Source organism: Staurois parvus, unplaced genomic scaffold (assembly GCF_062004578.1).
Source record: "Staurois parvus isolate SC_StPar_1 unplaced genomic scaffold, SC_StPar_1.0 ptg000090l, whole genome shotgun sequence".
NCBI classification, from domain to species: domain Eukaryota; kingdom Metazoa; phylum Chordata; class Amphibia; order Anura; family Ranidae; genus Staurois; species Staurois parvus.
The window spans coordinates 93,634-113,880 of NW_028317886.1; the positions used below are offsets into that span (position 1 = coordinate 93,634).

Here is a 20,247-nt window from a genome sequence, read left to right on the forward strand (position 1 = left end):
TAGCTGTCACAGTTCAGAGAGATGGCAATGACATCCTTTCTACAAGATCACTTTTTGAAATCTTCACTACGTAATTGCAATATGTGTTCTACACATAGCAATAATTTTATATTAAAGTAACACTTAAACCTGGTACACACAGGCAGTTTTTTAGCTCAACCCAGTGGACTGAAGGAAAAAAAATCTGAGGAGCCCCCTGTACTAACTATGCGATGTTAGTACAGCAATCTCCAGATGTTCGGCTGGCTTCTCTCGGACAGGCTGCTATACACACAGGCCCAATGTTGGCTGGTTTCTGTTGAAGCGGCCGATACAGGACAATATTCGGCCCGTGTGTACCAGATTTTAACCAAATCCTTATTCTGAAAAAATAATTCAGACACACCCATGACCTAATGGCCTTGTAATTTATTTTCATTAATTTATTCTTACTGTGTTTTTCTGCCTCCTAGTATCGTCCTCCTTAAGCTCCCGAACCTCTTCTTTCTCCCCCCCTCACTTCTGTACATGTTAGTTGCAGTTGTGTGCATTGCCCTGGCACACTGCAAACCCCATAGTCCATTTTGGGAGCGAGCAAAAGAGGGTAGTTGCATTCCTACATAAAGGGGGGGCCATGGAAAATTAACATAGCCACCCTCTAACACTAAGTTGGGTCACAACCCAAAAAAATAGAATTTGAAGATTTAAAGTAGGCTGAATAGAAGGTACTATTCTGGGACAGGAGTATATCCTTTAAATACAATTTTTTAAACCAGAGTTTAGTTTTACTTTAAGTCTGAATGTAAGATACAATACTGCTTTCAACCACATAACTCTATGGAAGAGTACTGCTTGCTAGTCAGCCAGAAAATATTAAGACCTTCTTTTCCCTAGAGACCTCAAAATCATTTCCTCTTGCACATTATTATCCTGTACATTCATTGTGGAAGTCCAGAGTCATAAAGTATATATTGTTCTCCTGGCTAATCTACTTGCTTCTGGAGAGGTTGAGAGGTTATATATTGTACTACATTTCTCAAACCTGCAGACAGGAAAGTAGTTAACTGACGATTGTTATTTCAAACAAGCTACAAGTGTATATGATCTGTGTATATGCACACTTCTGAGCAGGGGCGGACTGACAACTCATGGGGCCCCCAAGCAATAGGGGATCATGAGGCCCCTGTGTCCTTGCCCAAACTCCTATGAAAAAGGTACCAGGGGCATCTCATGGGGCCCCCTACTGACCCGCACCCTCTGGCAGTGCCCAAGTCTCCAAATGGTCATTCCACCCCTGCTTCTGAGAGATATATGCAAGAATATAGACTGGTTTGGATGGTCTGTGCTTTTACATAGGGGCAGCATCAAGGATAGCTAAAATCATAGGAGATACTACATAACATGTAAAGTTAAAACCAACATGTTTGTGAAAATGTCATGAAGCAAAAAACCTGTGTAAGAAGACTCAGGTGAAAGCATTCCTGGCCATGTACTAGTTTATTGTGTTACTAAACACACAACAGTAAAATCGGCTTGTATATGCAGTAAAGCATGCTTGTTATACTCACTGTGGAACCTAAAGGGTTAATGTTCAGCATTGTGTAAAAAGGTTGTTTGATCCTGTCTTCTTTGATCTTCCCTTCTTCTACTGCCCCCAATCCATCTGCTGATAGTGCAGTCACTCTGCACATGTTCTGTTTGGTGTGTATTGCTAGAGTTTTTTTTTAGAGGGTTCATGTGATCAGCCGAGAGCCAGTCAGCACTGTCCAGACAGAGGGTCAGGGGTCATGCAGCCTCATAGGACAGTCAGAGGAATTAAAATTCCTCCTACAGGTTTTAATCAGAGCTCAGCTGGACACCAATAGAAGTCAAAAGATTGCTATATACTACTGATGAGAACTAACCTGGCCCAGAAGTAAAATTCTAGCAGATTGTGTCTTACATGGATATATTTTGTTTGGTAGATTTTCTTTATTATTCTTTATGTACTCTCTGCAAAGCTGCTCGTATCTTTTGAATTGATTAAAAGAAAAAGGCCAAACATTTACTGACCTGACTAATAGAATTTCCTGCCAACCTGCCTTCCCAAAGTCATTGGTCCTAGTTGCAAGGCTCATCTGTCACCCAGTTGACACCCACCTGTTCCCATTTTCTTGACACCCAACTAATGTCTCTGGCTACTACCTTAATGCTAATCATACAAATAGTTTAAAATATCAATAAAACAATTTATCATTTGTTTCTATCTTTCTCTCAAAAAAAAATATAATTTGACACATAAAACTAAAATATCAGTTTTCTTATACAGGTTCAGCAGAACCTATTGCTCCTTTCATGATGAAACAATTGTTCCCAGTCCAGTAAACAGTTCATTGCAATTCAATTCACGATTAATTTGTTGCAGGTATAGGTAGCATTAGATTGAGTGCTTGCAAACAATGCCTTTTCATTTTATTGGGTGCATAGACATTCTGAAGGTGTCTTGAGCAGGTCTGGTCCTCCCATGTTGCTGCACTTTCATAGAGAGGACCTGCTGAACAACTTTCTCTCGCTTTATTCATTGTTATATATTTGCCAATTGTGGTGCCATTATATAGTAGGGCCCACACCTTAAAAAAATTGTCATCAAGTTCCATTTAGGATTTTGTTTTTGCTGGCGAATATGTTTGAATGATGCTGATTGTTTTGTATCTGGTATGTGTGTAGTTAATGACCTCTTCCATTATGCAGATTAACAACCAGTTTGATTGATATATGTATCACTTACTGTTTTTTGTCATTTTATGGCCACTGTAAGGGCATGATGCCCTTTTTATATCCCTTTGCAAACATATTTCTAGTTGTAAGACTATATAAACTGTAAGTTGTAAGACTAAATAAATATATAAACTATATAAATATATGTAACATTTTTCCAATCTTTTAAAAACATAATATTTATGTGTTTCCTTTTACAGAACCACGCTGTGCTTCCGAACCTGGTAAGGAGTTAATACATTTTGAAATGTTTTGTTTGCGTCACCTAGCATTGGGAGTTTAACAAACCGCATATGTACTGGGTTAAGTACTGGGTGCAGAGGGGCTGATTTACTAAAACTCAAGAGTGCAAAATCTGGTGAAGGTCTGCACAGAAACCAATCAACTTCCAGGCTTTTTTTTGCCAACACTTAATTGAACATGCTAAAGTTAGAAGCTGATTGGCTACCATGCACAGCGGAACCAGATTTTCAATTCCCCAGTTCTAGTAAATCAGCCCCATATTGTTGCAAACATGGCAAGGCCATTTTTTTTAATAGGGAGCAATTGAGCCCCTTTAAATTGATAAGCTTCAATTTACAAAAGCACTAAATAGGATGTGTTTCCACTACCATTTACCACCTTTTTTATATAATCAAAAATAATTTTTAATTCAATTAATGTTACTGCACCTATCAGCTGACTTTATCACACATACTGTATGCATTTCCATCCATTTTGGTGATAAAATATTGTTTTTTGAGAAAAGACTTTAGCAATTAAATGCCTACTTCATGAGAAAAAAATACCAATTCCACACATGAGTTATATTTATGTTTGTGAGTTGAACAATGTTTTGAATTAAATATTATCTATCATATAATGAATACATTTAAATAGTTAAAAATAAAATTAAATCAAATCTTTGTTAACAGATTACTGTTAACAGTTAAATCTATATAAATGCAAACTTTACAGCCTCTAACTAAATACAGTTTGTCAGAATGGTGTCATCCCAGTTAAAAGAGACTGACTTAACTGGCAAGTGAGGATTCTTGCAAAAATAGAGTCTCTGGGTATTTTGGTTCATAAGATTCTACAGCTTGTAATTGCTGTCAGTAAAATTTAGAAGGCATTACACTTTTCTCAGTATATTTTTAGTCTCATCTCTGAATTTTAATCATCCAAAAATGTAAGTTTTTCTAAATTTTCAAGCCTTAAGCATTAAGTTCAGTTCACACTAGCTTTGTCAGCAGGCGTCAGACAGGCATTTGGGAAGCGTTTTTAACGCTTCTCAAATACCTATGAAAATTCTGTACATGGCAGCACACAGTGCTGTTCACACTGAAGCGTTAGCGTCGCTGCAAAATTGACGGCTCATGTCGAGTCAGGAGGAGTTGAAGCCTCCCATTCAAGTCTATGGTGCCGCTTCGGTTGCGATGCGGTTTCGACACGGTTTCAGAGCGTTAATACCATTTAACTTCATTATAGGCATTTGTGGTGCGGTTTTAACTCTTGGCAAATGCCTATCAACCGCCTCAAAACTGCGCATGGGGCGTATGGGGAGCATTTTAGGAGCATTAAAAATGCTTCCCAAATGCCTGTCTAATGCGTGTCAAATACTATAGGGACGTTTGGCAAGAGTTAGAAATAAAGTCAAGTGTGAATGAGCCCTTAGTGTATCAAGCCAATATATTATGCAGAATGTACAACTGTTAGTCAACATCGACTGACCAGACATTTGCTTTCTCATATAAGACTGCTCATCCATGGAGTAATATTCTGCATGATTTCAATCATCTGCCATAAAGTTTCCTGGTCTGTACTGCACAACAAAACACTTGGGAGTGATTTACTAAAGCTGGAGTAAGCAAAATCTTGAGCAGCTTTGCATAGAAACCAGCTTACACATTTTGTTGCCAAAGCTTGAACAAACTGAAGTTAAAAAGCTGATTGGCTATCATGCACAGCTGCACCAGTTTTGTAAATCTCCCCGTAGATGTATTTTTTAAGTGCTAATGTTGAATGATAAAGATGTGTCATACTGTTGAGGTCAAATATGTATAGATGTAGTGTTCATAATGACTCTTGTTTCCATGTTAAAGCCTAGACATTTTTTGGGGCACTTCTCATCATAGACATACATGTGTCATAAATAGTAGAAGACTATGATACTATTAATTATCTTAGTCATAAATCTACACTACTGCTGCCTTAGAGAGGTATAACCGAAAGATTCCCATACTGTCCGTAGCACCGTCCCTACACGCTCTACACACTCACACAGCCTGGGGATCCCAAGACCAGCAGCTTTTTCTCATCACTCCTTCCTCCTTTCCTGCTAATGTGTTCTCCACTTGTTCTGTCTAGACGGAAATCACCCCGTATCACAGGCTGTTTTGTGACTTAATAAACAGTCCAGTTGTTTAAGGCTACATCCCAGTTTGTCAAATTACCTGATCTGTTCTCTTTTATGCTCCTTTGACACAGTGCTGATTGAACCCTTGAAAGACAAGGTTGCTGGGGGAAAAAAAAATGAATCATTGGCCAGCTGTTGCTGCTTTCACCCATTACTCAGCTGTCTAGAAGGGGTCCTATCAGATTTCTGCAGCCTACTGCCTTTGTGGTGACATGTAAAAAGTGCTTTTATTAGATAAAAGGGAAGAAATTTTATTATAATGTCTAAACCATCCGATTTTATGCTTTTGTTATGAGTTCCTATACAGCAGTCAGACAGTTGTGAAACTTTTCCCCAGTGATTCCAGCTAGGGAAAGTTTTTATTAAAAGCAATAACACATTTATTTGGCTGCAGTCTTGCATGTCCACAGGATTAAACAAATTTCTTGTCAGGCCTGTTAGTTGACTGATACAATATAGAATAGAAAATTGCACCAAGAATAAGAGCTCCCATTTTAAGTAGTTATCTTTGTGGCAGTTATGATGTTTGTTATGCCTCATTGCTTAGTCACCGTTAAAACCAGCTTGCAGATATTAGAGACTGAAGCTTGCCATAGGCTAAGCAGTGATTACTAGGAAATTAATAGGGTAACAATCAGCCTAAGTACATTTTATAGTCAGCTCTAACTTGTTAGGACTAGAAGCAATGCTAATATTGAATAAACTATTATCTATATTCATTTTTTTAAGTTTTTAATAGATCAGGAAATGGTTGAAACTACTGTTTTTCTCTGTCCTGTTGGGGAGATGGACATTCACTTCTAGTCCCAGAAACTCAACAGGGAGTGAAAGGAAACCATTTCAAAGTGTAGAGGGAAGGTCCTGTTAGACGGTTAACCCTGGAACAGATGCCCACCAATGAAAGCTTTCACCTCATTTGGTAAAAAGAGTCAGCACAAATAGGGCCCTTAAGTAGATTGATTGGCAGAGGTGCCTAATGTGGTTGTTCAAAGGATAGCAACAAGTTATCTGCTTTAGTAAAACATCCAATTACTTGATTACATCAAATAAAAGTGTTTCAAGGCTTTAAATTGCCACTTTCTCAGTTCAAGATGATACAATTGGTGTAGAGTTTGTGGCAGTGATGTCATCTAGACTGCCAGCTACATGTACTCCGCCTAGATGACATCACTGATAGAGCGACTTCACTACAACCACAGTAAACATACATGGATCGGAATTCATCTAGTCTCTGCTGAACTGGTTAAACTCCAATCCATCTATGAACAGCTTATTTTTCCATATTTGAAACCAATATTTCATATTATTGGAATAATCTCCTGGACTGCCAGGATTTGACGTTAGTGCAAAAGCTGCCGTTTTTAATACATTTTTATTTTTGGGTTTAATACCATTTAATGAATGAGGTGAAGTTGTATTGATTTTAACCATCCAGTTACATGCAAGCAAAATAGCCTGTTTTTTTTTTTTTTCTTTTTCCCTGCACTTGACGGGATATTTTTTAGCAAAATGAATTTTAACTTGGTCTCACCTCCATTCACTAAGATGAGTCATTCGCTAAAAAAACCATATATGAGACTTTTATGTACTGATGATTGAAATATATAAGGCCAATAATCGACAGGGGAAGGCTTCATCTTTGCCTCTGCCACCTAGAGGCACATGTATACTATGCCTAATGGCCCTGGTTCATAACCCTTTCTGGCTATGGCTACACTCTAGACATAATTTGGGTAGCTTTGTACTAGTACAATACCTATCAACTTCTATATCAATTCAGAGGATAGATGTGTGTTGGCAGTGTGTGACCGTTCCTAAGACAAACATCTGAGTGAGGAAGGATTAGAAACTCTCTTCGGTGTTTATTGATATCTGCAGCCCGGTTGGGGAAATTCCTCCCCACTCTTTTATTGGCCTCCATTATAGGATGGGATGGAAATATGTAAAACACAGACCGAAATTAAACAACTTGTTTAGTAGAGTGAAAAGAGTTAGAACATCTGTCAGTTTTTACTGCTGTCTGTATTACCACTGGGGAGATTCCCCTTATTTTCTGTGTGGACCTTAGGATTTATTGCTTCAAAAGCTCAGTCCCTAGAAGTTGAAAGAACATATTTTCTTTGGTTAGTTACATAGAAGTATCTCCATGATTGCAATGACAGACTTGAGTTTTGAGACTTTCTAGAGTTAGGTATGTGCACGAGGCCTTCTCTACTGAACTTTGGAAAGCCCTTAAGTGTACTGCACTTTGTCATTAAGACACTTAGTGACAGATTGTAAACAACACTGGCCAGTTATACTGGATACTGAAGGCAGAGGAGTAGGATATGCAAGTGTCCAATGTATGTTTCACAAAATTGAGATGCTGATTAGTTTTCAAAGTATTCAGGCATATGATTTGCTCATTGTGTTGAGTCAGTGAAAACTGATATTGAACGTGGATGCTTTGATAACCTGCAACTTTGTTCATTTCAAATATTATATGATGTGTGCAGACCCAGAGGAAGAGTTCTCAATGTGTAGTATGACTGGTATGCATGGACACATTAGGACTCAACTGATATAATTGAAAAAGCATGTAAATCAGGAGACATTGCAGTAGTGAGCCAGGTAGCACTGTTACATTTGAATTATAGAGCTGAAGCTTGACAAAAAAGTCAGAGGTGTGTATTTGGTATGCAGGTTTTCCTTGGGGTGCTCTGACTCATATAGTATCTTGTGTGTGCTGTTTTTTGAAGGGACCGGCTAAGGGAAATAAATTAGTGCTAACATGTGTGAGATAACAGCCTTGTCCAACTTACTGGCACTTTATAAATAACCAGCAATAATTATGTAAAAAATTTCCACTGAAACTGAAAATGCAGTTTATTATGAACTTTGATCTTTTTTTTTCCTAGTACACCTGTTAGACACATTTTTCTTTGTCAATGCAAAGTAAGTTATTGGTTATGTTAGTTGAAAGTATCCAGTCTAACCAGTTAGGTGCTTTCTGTGATAAATATCCCTCTTAGTATATGAGGTGTTAGTCTGTACCTTTAGAGAGCTCGTTTGTCATCCTATGAAAATCACAAGTATCATGCAATAGGATTTTTTCGTACAAAGCAGTCTTTCCCCTGGATAATATCCCTGGTTATTTACTTGTAGCCACGCTAGTCATAGACAGTTCGAATCTCGGCCAATTCAGCAAGAACCGGCCTAGATTCAAACTACGTATGGGTAGAATGATTGTACCCAAGTTGATTGATCAGTCAGCTTGGGTACAGCCAGCCTGTCTGATTATTCATGCCATTATTGCCAGCGGCTAGAGCCACTAGCAATAATCACTGGAGGGATTAATCGACCATAATCGGCTGGAGGGATTTCCCCATTAAGGCTACTTTCACATTGAGGAGTTTTTCAAGCGTTTTTTGCGTTAAAAAAAGCACCTGAAAAGCTCAAAAAAACTGCTTCCCTGAGTATGTGAATGTATATCTATATATTTTTTCACACTGAGGCGTTGTGCTTGCGGTGCGGTGTAAAAACTCCTGCTTGCAGCATCTTTGGAGCATGTTTTGGGGAGTTAAAAAAAGAAAACCCAAAAACTAATTTCCCCATTGAAATCAATGAGAAGTGTTTTTGGTGCAGTTTTAAGTCACGTGTCCTTTAAGAACCGTGGCAAAACACGATAAAAATGCCTATGCGTTTTTGAGGCGTTTTCGTGGCAGATCAGTGTGAAAGTAGCCTAACAATGACTGGGTTGATGGGGGAATTGAACAATTTTCTTTCCTGCAACCTATGGTTGCAAGAAAGAAAATCGCCCCATCTATGGCCGGTTTAAGCATTGTCTAATTATGATCTCCAAAGTTCCTCTTATGCAGCTGTTTGTACCCAGTAAACTGTGTGGTAGTGTTCTAAATCTAGTTTGTTATATGTTGCTGCTGTGCGCTACTTGTAGTGATGACATTTCACATTCTGGGAATGTCTGTCCTGCGTGTACTTTAAATTGAAGATCCAGTGAGTGGCACTGAAAATATCAGATATAATCATAAACATGGTTAAGAACATTAGGAGAGTCTATAATGGCTTTTTATATACCTTCCTAATTTATTATGTTCAGACAAAATTAAATAATTTTAATATTTTTAAGATTTTTTTAAAGTAAGTTAGGTTAATATTTATTAGTTTATATATATTTTTTATTAAGTTTTGCTGAAAGTACACAGTTTACAGAACTGAATAGCTTATGCCCAGTACACACGATAAGAAAATCATACAAAAATTTTCGTATGAGGACCGATTGTCCGATAAGTACACAGCTTTCGAGAGCTGATCACGACAATTCATGCGACAAAATCCGAAGGGAGAAGTGCGAAAATCTTTGTTGTGCGTTACCAGATCATACGATTTTCGTTTATTCAGTACAGTATCAAAAAGAATCACATAGCCCACCTACTAGTACATTCACCCCCAACCTTAAATCATGAATAAAAAAACCTTCAAAATAATAAGTGTCCATACATAAATAGTCAGAAATTTGAGTGACTATATGGTTTGGGACTAAGTAGTGTCCAGTGTCTCAACAATCCAAAAAGATGAAGACAGATGAATATATCCCACCTATATATATCAATTCTTTAAGATGTTGAGCCCCTCAAATGGCTTCCACGAAAAACCTCAAATAAAAAGAAACTCAAAATAGTGTATTAACTTAATTACTCATCTAGAAAATCACTCCATGCGTGCAAAACGCAAAAAATACTGCAGAAAACCGTGAAAAAAAGCAAACAACACTTGTGCCAAATCAGTGATGTGCTTCACTCAGTGCAAACAACTCCAGTGGTGTAACACTTCTACTAAGTAAGGCATATGTACCCTTACTAGAGATAAAAAGAAAAACGCTGTAAGATATCAATTGAAGGAATCAGCAGACCGCTCACTCTCCTCTCCTCCACTCCTGAAGCGTATCGCTGTAAAATCATCCCCTCATGGTAACCCGTAAGCCCTTTCCACGGTCTCCAGGCTCCAAGCAAGATTTATATGAAAAGATGATAGTGTAATTCCGTACACCACAAGAACTTTAAACTTTAATATATCTGCTTACATGTATGTACAAGAAATTGCGCATAGAAAAAACCCCAAGTTCCTGGGGATTACCAGGCAGCTTCCAAGTGGACAAACATTGCTGCTCCAGAGTCAAAGATGGCCGCCGTATTACTTCCGGTTCCTGCTCTGTACGTCCGAAGTCACTTCCACTGGCGCGTTTCGTCACATCCGGGACTTAATCTTAAGGGATAGATACGCCGGGACACCTGGCCGCAATTTAACATGCTCCTCAGCCTATTAGCGAAGCTCCAGCCGCCATGTTAGATTAGGGAAACTGCCCATAACTTTCCAAGCAGTGGAATCCTATCTTAGATGAGTGTCTCAGATAACGAATAACTACATTTGTATAAGGTGACCCATTGGCTACATCCCTATCCTCTCTCCTCACAAGTATTACATCTAATATAAATAAATACATCGTAAATGCAATATTATAAAATAAAATAATACATAATATATACATAGCAACATATGGGACCCCACAAATTACAAATGTTAATAATGCACAATAAAAACCCATTAAGAAATAAAATACAAATATAAGATTAAAATTAGAATATCCCTAAGAATAAATATACTGAATTAAATTATATTAATATTAATAAATCCATAAACCTGATCCTCATAATATCCTAACATCCCCTACTGGTATCTAATACCTAAATTAAGTATTATTAATAATTGGCCAGTGTTTATTAAAAATCGATTCAATCTCTTTGTATTGGCAGTTATATTTTGATATAAATGCAAATTCCACCCCGTTACTTTTCTTTTTGGCTCCTTTTGGTTGATATTTCACTTTATTTTCCCCAATATAATTTTTACTCACTTCGAACCTGATTTTCTCTAGCGTAATTGGGTTATACCCCTTCTGGATAAACTTGTCTTTGATCATCTCTGTTTGTTCTATATATTCCTTTAATCTAGAACAATTACGCATGATCCTGACAATTTGACTTTTGGGTATGCCATTGATCTATATGGGATGGTGACAACTGCTAGTCAGTATATAACCGTTTCTATCCTTTTCTTTAAAATATGTTTTAGTAAACAAAGAGTTATTTTCTTTAAAAATATTTAAATCTAAAAAATTAATGGACATAGAATCGACATTAAAAGAGAAACCTAGATTATATTCATTATTCTCTAATGCAAGGAAGAACTCTTTCAAAGACTGCATCGATCCTTCCCACATAACCAAAATATCATCTATATATCTTTTCCATAGTATTAATTCCTTTTCTTTCCAAAAATTTCCTTTTTCCTCCCATTTTTCCAAAAAGATATTTGCAAGGCTGGGCGCAAATTTTGCTCCCATTGCTACTCCTTTCTTCTGTATAAAAAAATCTCCATTGTACCAAAAATAGTTTTTTCCATTCTGAACTCTAAAAGTTGAATAATGAACTTTCTCTGTATCCTATGAAGATCAGAGAAATTTCTCAATGCCCATTTGATAGCTTTAATGCCGTCATTGTGTCTAATATTGGTATACAACGAGTTAACATCTATTGTAACCAATAAAGTTTCCTTCGAAATTTGCATATTATCCACTATATTAATAACATCATTTCCATCCTTTAAATAAGAAGGCATTTTTTTTTACTATCGGTTGGAGGAAAAAAATCAATATATTCACCTGTTCTAGAATGTAATGATCCGATCCCATTAATTATGGGTCTACCAGGAGCGTTAGTCAAATTTTTGGGGATTTTAGGTAAATAATATATGATCGGCATTTTCCAATGGTTCAGAACTAAATATCTACTTTCTTTTTCTGATAAAATCCCCTCCTTTTCTGCCTCCTTCACTAAATTTTGTAATATTTTTTTATATAGTCTTATTGGGTTGCTTTTAATTTTCATATAGGTTTCTTGGTCACTTAACATATGTTCCATTTCCTTCTCATAAGAAATTCTATCTAGAATGACCATCCCTCCTCCCTTGTCTGCGGGTCTGATCACAATATTTTTTTTCTCCTTCAGGGATAACAACCCTAACTGAAAAGCTTTTTCTTCCTGGTATTTTCTCTTTTCTACCTCCACTAAATCATCAATGACCATTTTGTTTAAAGACCTCTGTGTAATGATTCGTATTCTTAGTAGGATTAAATGTTGAAAAGTTCCTCAGCCCACTGTGTATGAACATGTCACAAGGGCTATTCTTATTCACACTTTTATTAGGGCCCAGTAGTGATGCAAAATATTTTTTTATATTTAATTTCCTCATATACTTATTAATGTCAATATATGTGCCAAATCTATTCAAGTTGGCCTTTGGTGCAAATTTCAGGCCTTTATCCAAAACTTCAATCTCATCCTGGGTGAGGGTAACTGAACTAATGTTGTAAATACCATCCCCTATACATCTTTCCTTTTCCTTTTGCTGTCTCTCGATTCCTTCCCCTGCCCCTCTGGGCTTATTTGTTGCTCTCTTCCTAGGGTAGTGGTCCTTCCATTTCTCCTCTGTATTTGTTTGGATAAGGGAGATCCCCTTGTGCCCCTCTTCCCCAACCCTGATGGTGAAAGGGGGCTCTTTGATATGGCCCTGGTGGTCTTCCCCTGTGTCCCCTTGGAAAAAAATTTCCCCTCCTAGGGCAACCACCATACTGTTGGGGATTCCCCCAACCATCCAGTGGTTGGAATCTATTCTGGACTGGAATTTGAAAATGAGTATTGTAGAAGTTCCTAGGGCCTCTGTTTCCTTTTCCCTTACTCCTCCAAGGGGAATTATACTGTCCCCTTTGTGGGTTCATATTTGTATGAGTATTTTTCTCTTCAATTAACTTATCTTTAGAGGATATGTTGTTTTTCATAGGTGAATTGGCCAGTGTAGAACTAGCTGATTGGCTGATTTCTGTACTATATCTTGCCATTTATAGATATTATTACTTTTATAATCCCCTATATCTCTAATATATTTTCTATGTTTTCTTTTCTTTACTTCTAAATCTTTCTTATCCAATTGTTCATGTAATTTTTTTGATAGAACATTAAAGTCATTATGATCTTTAAATCCTTCAATTTTATTCTTAAGTTCATTTAATTGGGATTCTACTGATACTAACTTCCTTTTCTTTCTATCCATTCGCATATTCAGTAGTTGTCTACATTTATGGAAAAAATCCATCCACTCTTTATTAGATTCCTCATCAATGAGGCCATCATTTGGGCCCAAATCCCATCTTAAGCATCTAGAAAAATATCTGGTAGAAGATATTGTTCCTAAAGTTACAACATCCCACCATAGTTGTATTTTCTTCTCCATATTATACCCTATTTTCTTAAACAGGTGCTCCACATTATCATCTGCTACCATATGTGTCATGGAAAATACTTCCTCCAAATTAATTTGTCTAGAATTAATAAAATTAAATATATCCATAACCCACCGTGATTTTTAATAAACACTGGACAATTATTAAAAAGTATAGAATTATAGGCCAGTTAATAGCGGACAAACCTACCTTAATCTATAGAAGAACCAATAATTTACGTGACATTCTAGTAAAAAGTGTTATTTCTCCTCCCAAGCGAAAGAAGAGTAACATGTTTAATTTGAAAGGTTTTTATCCATGCAGAAAGTGCTGTATTTGTAAAACGATAGGAACTAATATTAGGGTCATATCAGAGTTTACCTCCCAGAGTACTGGAAAAAGTTTAAAGATAAAGAATTTCATTACATGTAACATGGCATTCGTAACGTATATTTTAGAGTGTTCGTGTCATCTACAATATGTGGGAAGGACGTCTAGACCCCTCTATAAAAGACTCAGAGAGCATGTTACTAACATAAGAAAAGGAAAAAAGGATCACTGTCTCTCCAGACATTTCAGAGATGCCCATAATTGTGATCCGAGGTCCCTGAAATTTTGTGGCATAGATTCTATAGAAGCCCACTGGAGAGGGGGAGATAAAATTAAAACATTATCACAAAATGAAACATTCTGGATATTTCAGTTACGGACACTTAGACCTAGAGGATTAAAATGTTGATTTAGATCTTAATTGTTTTATTTCTAATTTTTAATATACATATTCATAGGTTATATAAATTGTTTAGATGAATATTGACATTTGTAATTTATTCTTTATTTTATTACATATTTTTTAATATTTATAGGTATTTTGTAGCTAGTTTTTATTTATATAATACTTAATTTAGGTATTCGTTACCAGTAGGGGATGTTAGGGTATTATGAGGATCAGGTTTATGGATTTATTAATATTAATATAATTTAATTCAGTATATTTATTCTTAGGGATATTCTAATTTTAATCTTATATTTGTATTTTATTTTATTTATTTCTTAATGGGTTTTTATTGTGCATTATTAACATTTGTAATTTGTGGGGTCCCATATGTTGCTATGTATATATTATGTATTATTTTATAATATTGCATTTACGATGTATTTATTTATATTAGATGTAATACTTGTGAGGAGAGAGGATAGGGATGTAGCCAATGGGTCACCTTATACAAATGTAGTTATTCGTTATCTGAGACACTCATCTAAGATAGGATTCCACTGCTTGGAAAGTTATGGGCAGTTTCCCTAATCCAACATGGCGGCCGGAGCTTCGCTAATAGGCTGAGGAGTATGTTAAATTGCAGCCAGGTGTCCCGGCGTATCTATCCCTTAAGATTAAGTCCCGGATGTGACGAAACGCGTCAGTGGAAGTGACTTCGGACGTACAGAGCAGGAACCGGAAGTAATACGGCGGCCATCTTTGACTCTGGAGCAGCAATGTTTGTCCACTTGGAAGCTGCCTGGTAATCCCCAGGAACTTGGGGTTTTTTCTATGCGCAATTTCTTGTACATACATGTAAGCAGATATATTAAAGTTTAAAGTTCTTGTGGTGTACGGAATTACACTATCATCTTTTCATACAAATCTTGCTTGGAGCCTGGAGACCGTGGAAAGGGCTTACGGGTTACCATGAGGGGATGATTTTACAGCGATACGCTTCAGGAGTGGAGGAGAGGAGAGTGAGTGGTCTGCTGATTCCTTCAATTGATATCTTACAGCGTTTTTCTTTTTATCTCTGGTAAGGGTACATATGCCTTACTTAGTAGAAGTGTTACACCACTGGAGTTGTTTGCACTGAGTGAAGCACATCACTGATTTGGCACAAGTGTTGTTTGCTTTTTTTCACGGTTTTCTGCAGTATTTTTTGCGTTTTGCACGCATGGAGTGATTTTCTAGATGAGTAATTAAGTTAATACACTATTTTGAGTTTCTTTTTATTTGAGGTTTTTCGTGGAAGCCATTTGAGGGGCTCAACATCTTAAAGAATTGATATATATAGGTGGGATATATTCATCTGTCTTCATCTTTTTGAATTGTTGAGACACTGGACACTACTTAGTCAGAAATTTGAGTGACTATATGGTTTGGGACTATTTATGTATGGACACTTATTATATTGAAGGTTTTTTTATTCATGATTTAAGGTTGGGGGTGAATGTACTAGTAGGTGGGCTATGTGATTCTTTTTGGAATTGTTTTATGATTAGTGCTTTCAAGGGTTGAAAGTTTTTTTTCTATTTAGAATCTTCACGTTTGTTGGGTTGTTTTGAGGAGATACCGTATTTACGTTTGTATTCAGTAGAGTAGTCATCAGAAAATACAATACAAATACATTACATCACTTTTCTAAATTCTTTTCTTTCATATGAGCATTTTCGTATCTCTAGTAACCTTTCCACTTTCGATGTGAGACTAGCAGGTGAAAAAAAATGGATGATCGTTCGTCCAATATTCTTGTTGTGTGTACGGGGCTTAAAGCTTAAAGGATAAGTTCACCTTTTGTAACATGTTATACCCATATTAAGGGTGTAATATGTTATGAAAGGGCTGGCTCCCGCTTCCCCCCCGATCCCCCATTTTAACAGCCAGAGGGGGATCTTCTACCCCCGCTAGCTGTGACTTTTTTTTTATTTTTTGTTAATAAAAAATTGGCCGTGCAGGACTCTGTCCAGTAGCGTCACTCATTCACAGTATTCTGTGAATGGGAAAACTACAAGTTCCGACAGTCTTTGTGGCTGTCGGCTTGTAGTTCTCAGTGATTCTTCCTGTCAGTGTATCTGCTTGTCCGTATGAGGTACGAGCACACAGATGCACTGACAGTCCTGAATGGCACCAGTGATCTGCTGATCACTGATGCAATGCTTTACAGGCTCCCAAAATAAAAAACAGTACATGCACATTATTTTACCTGAAAAAAAATGTGCATTTATTATTTTTTGTTAAAAGGTAAACTTATTGTTCTGTCAAGCTGTGCAGCAAAAGTTAAAACCTTAATACCAAAAGAAATGTTTTTTTTTCTGTTACTGCTTAAAAAGTGTTTAACTGGTGTTAGGCTTCCATTTTGTTGGTCACTCATGTAATGTTCTTCTAAATCCACCAGTCCATCTAACACTGCCCTCTACAGCTCTTCTGTCCAAGGGGTCTCCATTGCTCCTCTTTGGTTAGTGGATCCATGCTAGGACATGATGTGTGTTCCTGGCCGGATCATTAGGTGAAAGTTGGGGAACAAAAATAAAAACAGAAAACTAATGCACTCACCACATTTAAAGACTTGCAAGCTGCAATTTATTAATTTTGTGGGTTTAGATATTCCTTACACCAGGCCTTGAAATTTCTGCTCGCATTGGCGAGTGGAAATTATGGTGGGGGCGAGTGTGTCCCCCAGGGCCGTCTTGCTCAGCAGGCTCAGAGCTCAGGCCAGATCTGTCATTGGCACTGGGAGCCATCAGACTGCTCAATAGCTGAGCGCAGTGAAAGCAAAGGAAGGAGTGTGTTTTGTACTCTCTGCCTCCCCCTAGAGTGCAGTACCAGGCTCTGTGAGTGGACGTAACGAAGTACTGCAACTTTTTATAGGTGTGTGTGTGTGTATATATTTGTATGTGTGTGTGTACATGTATCTGTGTGTGTGTACATGTATCTGTGTGTGTGTACATGTATCTGTGTGTATGCATGTACATGTGTCTGTGTGCATGTACATGTGTGTGTTTGTACATGTGTTTGTGTGTATTTACGTGTGTGTGTGTGTGTGTGTGTGTGTGTGTGTGTGTGTGTGTATATATGTATGTACATGTGTCTGTGTGTATGTACATGTGTCTGTGATTGTGTATTTGTGTTTCTACATGTGTCTGTGTGTATGTACATGTATGTGTGTCTGTACATGTGCCTGTGTATACATGTGTCTGTATGTGTGTGTATGTACGTGTGTGTGTGTGTGTACAGGTGTCTGTTTGTGTATGTACATGTGTCTGTATGTAAACCTACATGTCTGGGTGGTTTGGTCAGGTTTCAGGATTGTGGTTATTTTGGAGGGTAGAGTATGAGGCATTTGAGGTACTGCTGGGTTGGATAGTAGGTAGGATATGCTTGGTAGAGTTATGGTTTTGTGAGTGAAAGATTATGGGGGGGGGTTATGATTGTATGCGGTGCATGGTCTAAGTATGATGGAGTGTTTAGGGAGACATTGGAGGCCTTGATGTAATGTGGGGGGACTCTGGAGACCCTGCTGTAATGTGGGAAACATTTAACAGTGTCATTTCATGAAATAATTTACGAGGGCGTGTTTAGGGGCGGAATTAGGGGTGTAGCAGGGTATGGGTTGGGTGGGGCAACTGGTGGTGAGTAACTCTTAAGGCCTGGCTAGTAGCTCAGGACTTGAGATTTTAAGCCCTGCCTTACACTACACACACAGCTGAGCAGTGACAAATTTTTCTATCGCTATATTGTATTAAATAGAATTTACGCAGAGACACAGTTACAATGAGAAACTACCGCTGTGCCCTTTTTTTTTTTATAAAACTCAAAATCATTGTTATGGGTGTCCTTGTATTGCCTGCTTACTGTGTACCCAGTAAACTGTGTGGTAGTGTTCTAAATCTAGTGTTTTAATATAAATTATGAAAAACATCAGTTTAAAAGTATGTATACTAACAAAATAAATAAAATAAAATTGCCCCCAAATCATTCTAGGTTATTGGATCAGTTGGTCATATTTGGTGCCCTGAACTCTTCTTTTGAAAAGAGATAGGCTTTCCATATACTGTTGACCATATTTATTAAGGCAAAAAGAGTCATAAAGCTCTTAGAAACCCATACAAACTATACAGTAACATACTTTCATAGCTCAGGTCCCTCTGAGCTGATAAAAAGTGAAATCTGATCGGGTCTTGAGGGTTTTTGCTCTTTTTAGCTGATGTATTACTTGGAAATTACTTTATGAAATAAGCCTATTTAGGGGAACAGAAGGTAATATGTTGTGCTAAGTGAACCGACCAGATCAGCTCATGCATGTCCCTATTAATTCCACTATATTTTCCTCGGAATACTGACACTGTGTTGGTCCGTTTCCTCCCTCTTACAAATTTGACTCATACAGGAAAATGAACAGTGGAAAAAGAAGGAAAAATTATTTTTAAGTGGACTGCAATAAGAAGGCAATGAACATATAATTTAAGTAAAATAATTTATAGGGTTATTTTGGAACTTAGTGCACATGCCAGGAAAATAATTATGTAGCCAGACAAATAGTGAATTCATCAGCAAAATGTTAAACAAGGGGAAGTTATTAATGGCAAGTACAGCTGCTTAGAGGTAAAATGTTATTATACAGGTAAAACAGTATGGGCATGATCCAACACTCTTCTATGGAGAAGAAGAAAGCTTGAAAAGTACCAAATGTTGTCTTTTGGCAGAGCATGACTTTGAGTTCAGGCTTTTCGGAGATATTTGCCTGTCTATTGGCAGCTCCACTTTTCAAAGCTGTCTGGGTTTCAGATTTATAATTGTAGTTTGGATAGAGTTGGTTAGAGATCTTACTGCACCTATTATTGATATGCACTGCTGGTACTAAACACACTTTAAACTATTGCTGGATGATAAGTAATGTAATTCATGCTTTACTGTGTGACTGCTGTAGTGTGCATTTTGGTGCCAAATGCATGAGACTGCTGACTATTGACCCCTGACTGCTACTGTCATAACATTTGGAGTGAGATTTGGTGATGTCACTGTGCGTCTTGCTGGAGAGGAAGCTCTGCCTGAGGACCTGCATGGTAGTATTTCCCTGCTTCTTTATACATTCTATTGAACCCCTCCTGCTCCAGCTTATTTTTTTCCTCCGCCAGTCATGAAATCACCATCATCGATCATCAGAGGGCAGGGGTAATTCTGGTTACAAGTCCTTTGTTCTCTGCACATCTTTTTTTTGGCACATTCTAAACCGTTTAAAACTTCCTAAAGATTATGCTTCAACACCTGAATCCTTAAATTTAAACCCATAAAATAAACCCTTATCACACATACTACCATCTAATATTTACAGTATAGTGTATCTTAAGCCAAAACTTAATAAAGTAAGGTATGTTTGAAACCGATTATTATATTTGGCTATGAAGCAACAGGAAGCGAATGAAAATATCTCGAAAGTAAGGGGAAATTTAATCTTAGACAACTCTTACTTGCACAGATTCTCTGTAAAACTTTGGATTTCCCTTCACTTTGTGCTCTGGTTATTTGGGCTTTTTATGACTGAAGTCAATGTAGACTCTTTCATTTCTTAGGTGAGTGAAAGGTCAGTGTATGTTAAAATGTTATAAAGGTGCAGGTTCAGAATATTCTATGGATTTAACCCTGGCACTGAGGCATGCTGAGAATGTACACTGAGCTGCACTGCAGCTTCATTCTAATTAATGAGTTCATGAACAGTCAGGTAATACTAAATTCCTAAAACTGGAGCATACGAAATCTGGTGCAACTCTGCTTTGAACCCAATCGGCTTCCAGGTTTTGTTGTTGGAGCCTAGTTGAACACGCTGACGTTGGAGGCTGATTTGGCTACCATGCACAGATGCACCAGATTCTGAGTGCTCCAGTTATAGTAAATTTCCCCCATTATGTTGCTTGTAAAATAAAGAAAAACTTACATTATTTTTGGGTGGGGGTAGATGAGGAATTACTTTTACATAGACGATAACACAATGATTACACGTTTATGGTCTTTTCTTGT

The 20,247-nt window shown here is 37.3% G+C and overlaps 1 protein-coding gene across 1 annotated transcript in view; it reads left to right on the forward strand.

The window, feature by feature from the left end:
* LOC149468207 (palladin-like) overlaps positions 1–20,247 on the forward strand; it is a 348,477-nt gene that overhangs the window by 90,209 nt on the left and 238,021 nt on the right. The window contains exon 7 of the mRNA XM_089670345.1: positions 2,937–2,960. Within this exon, the coding sequence (XP_089526471.1) occupies positions 2,937–2,960 (24 nt within the window). The remainder of the gene's footprint in view (positions 1–2,936; positions 2,961–20,247) is intronic.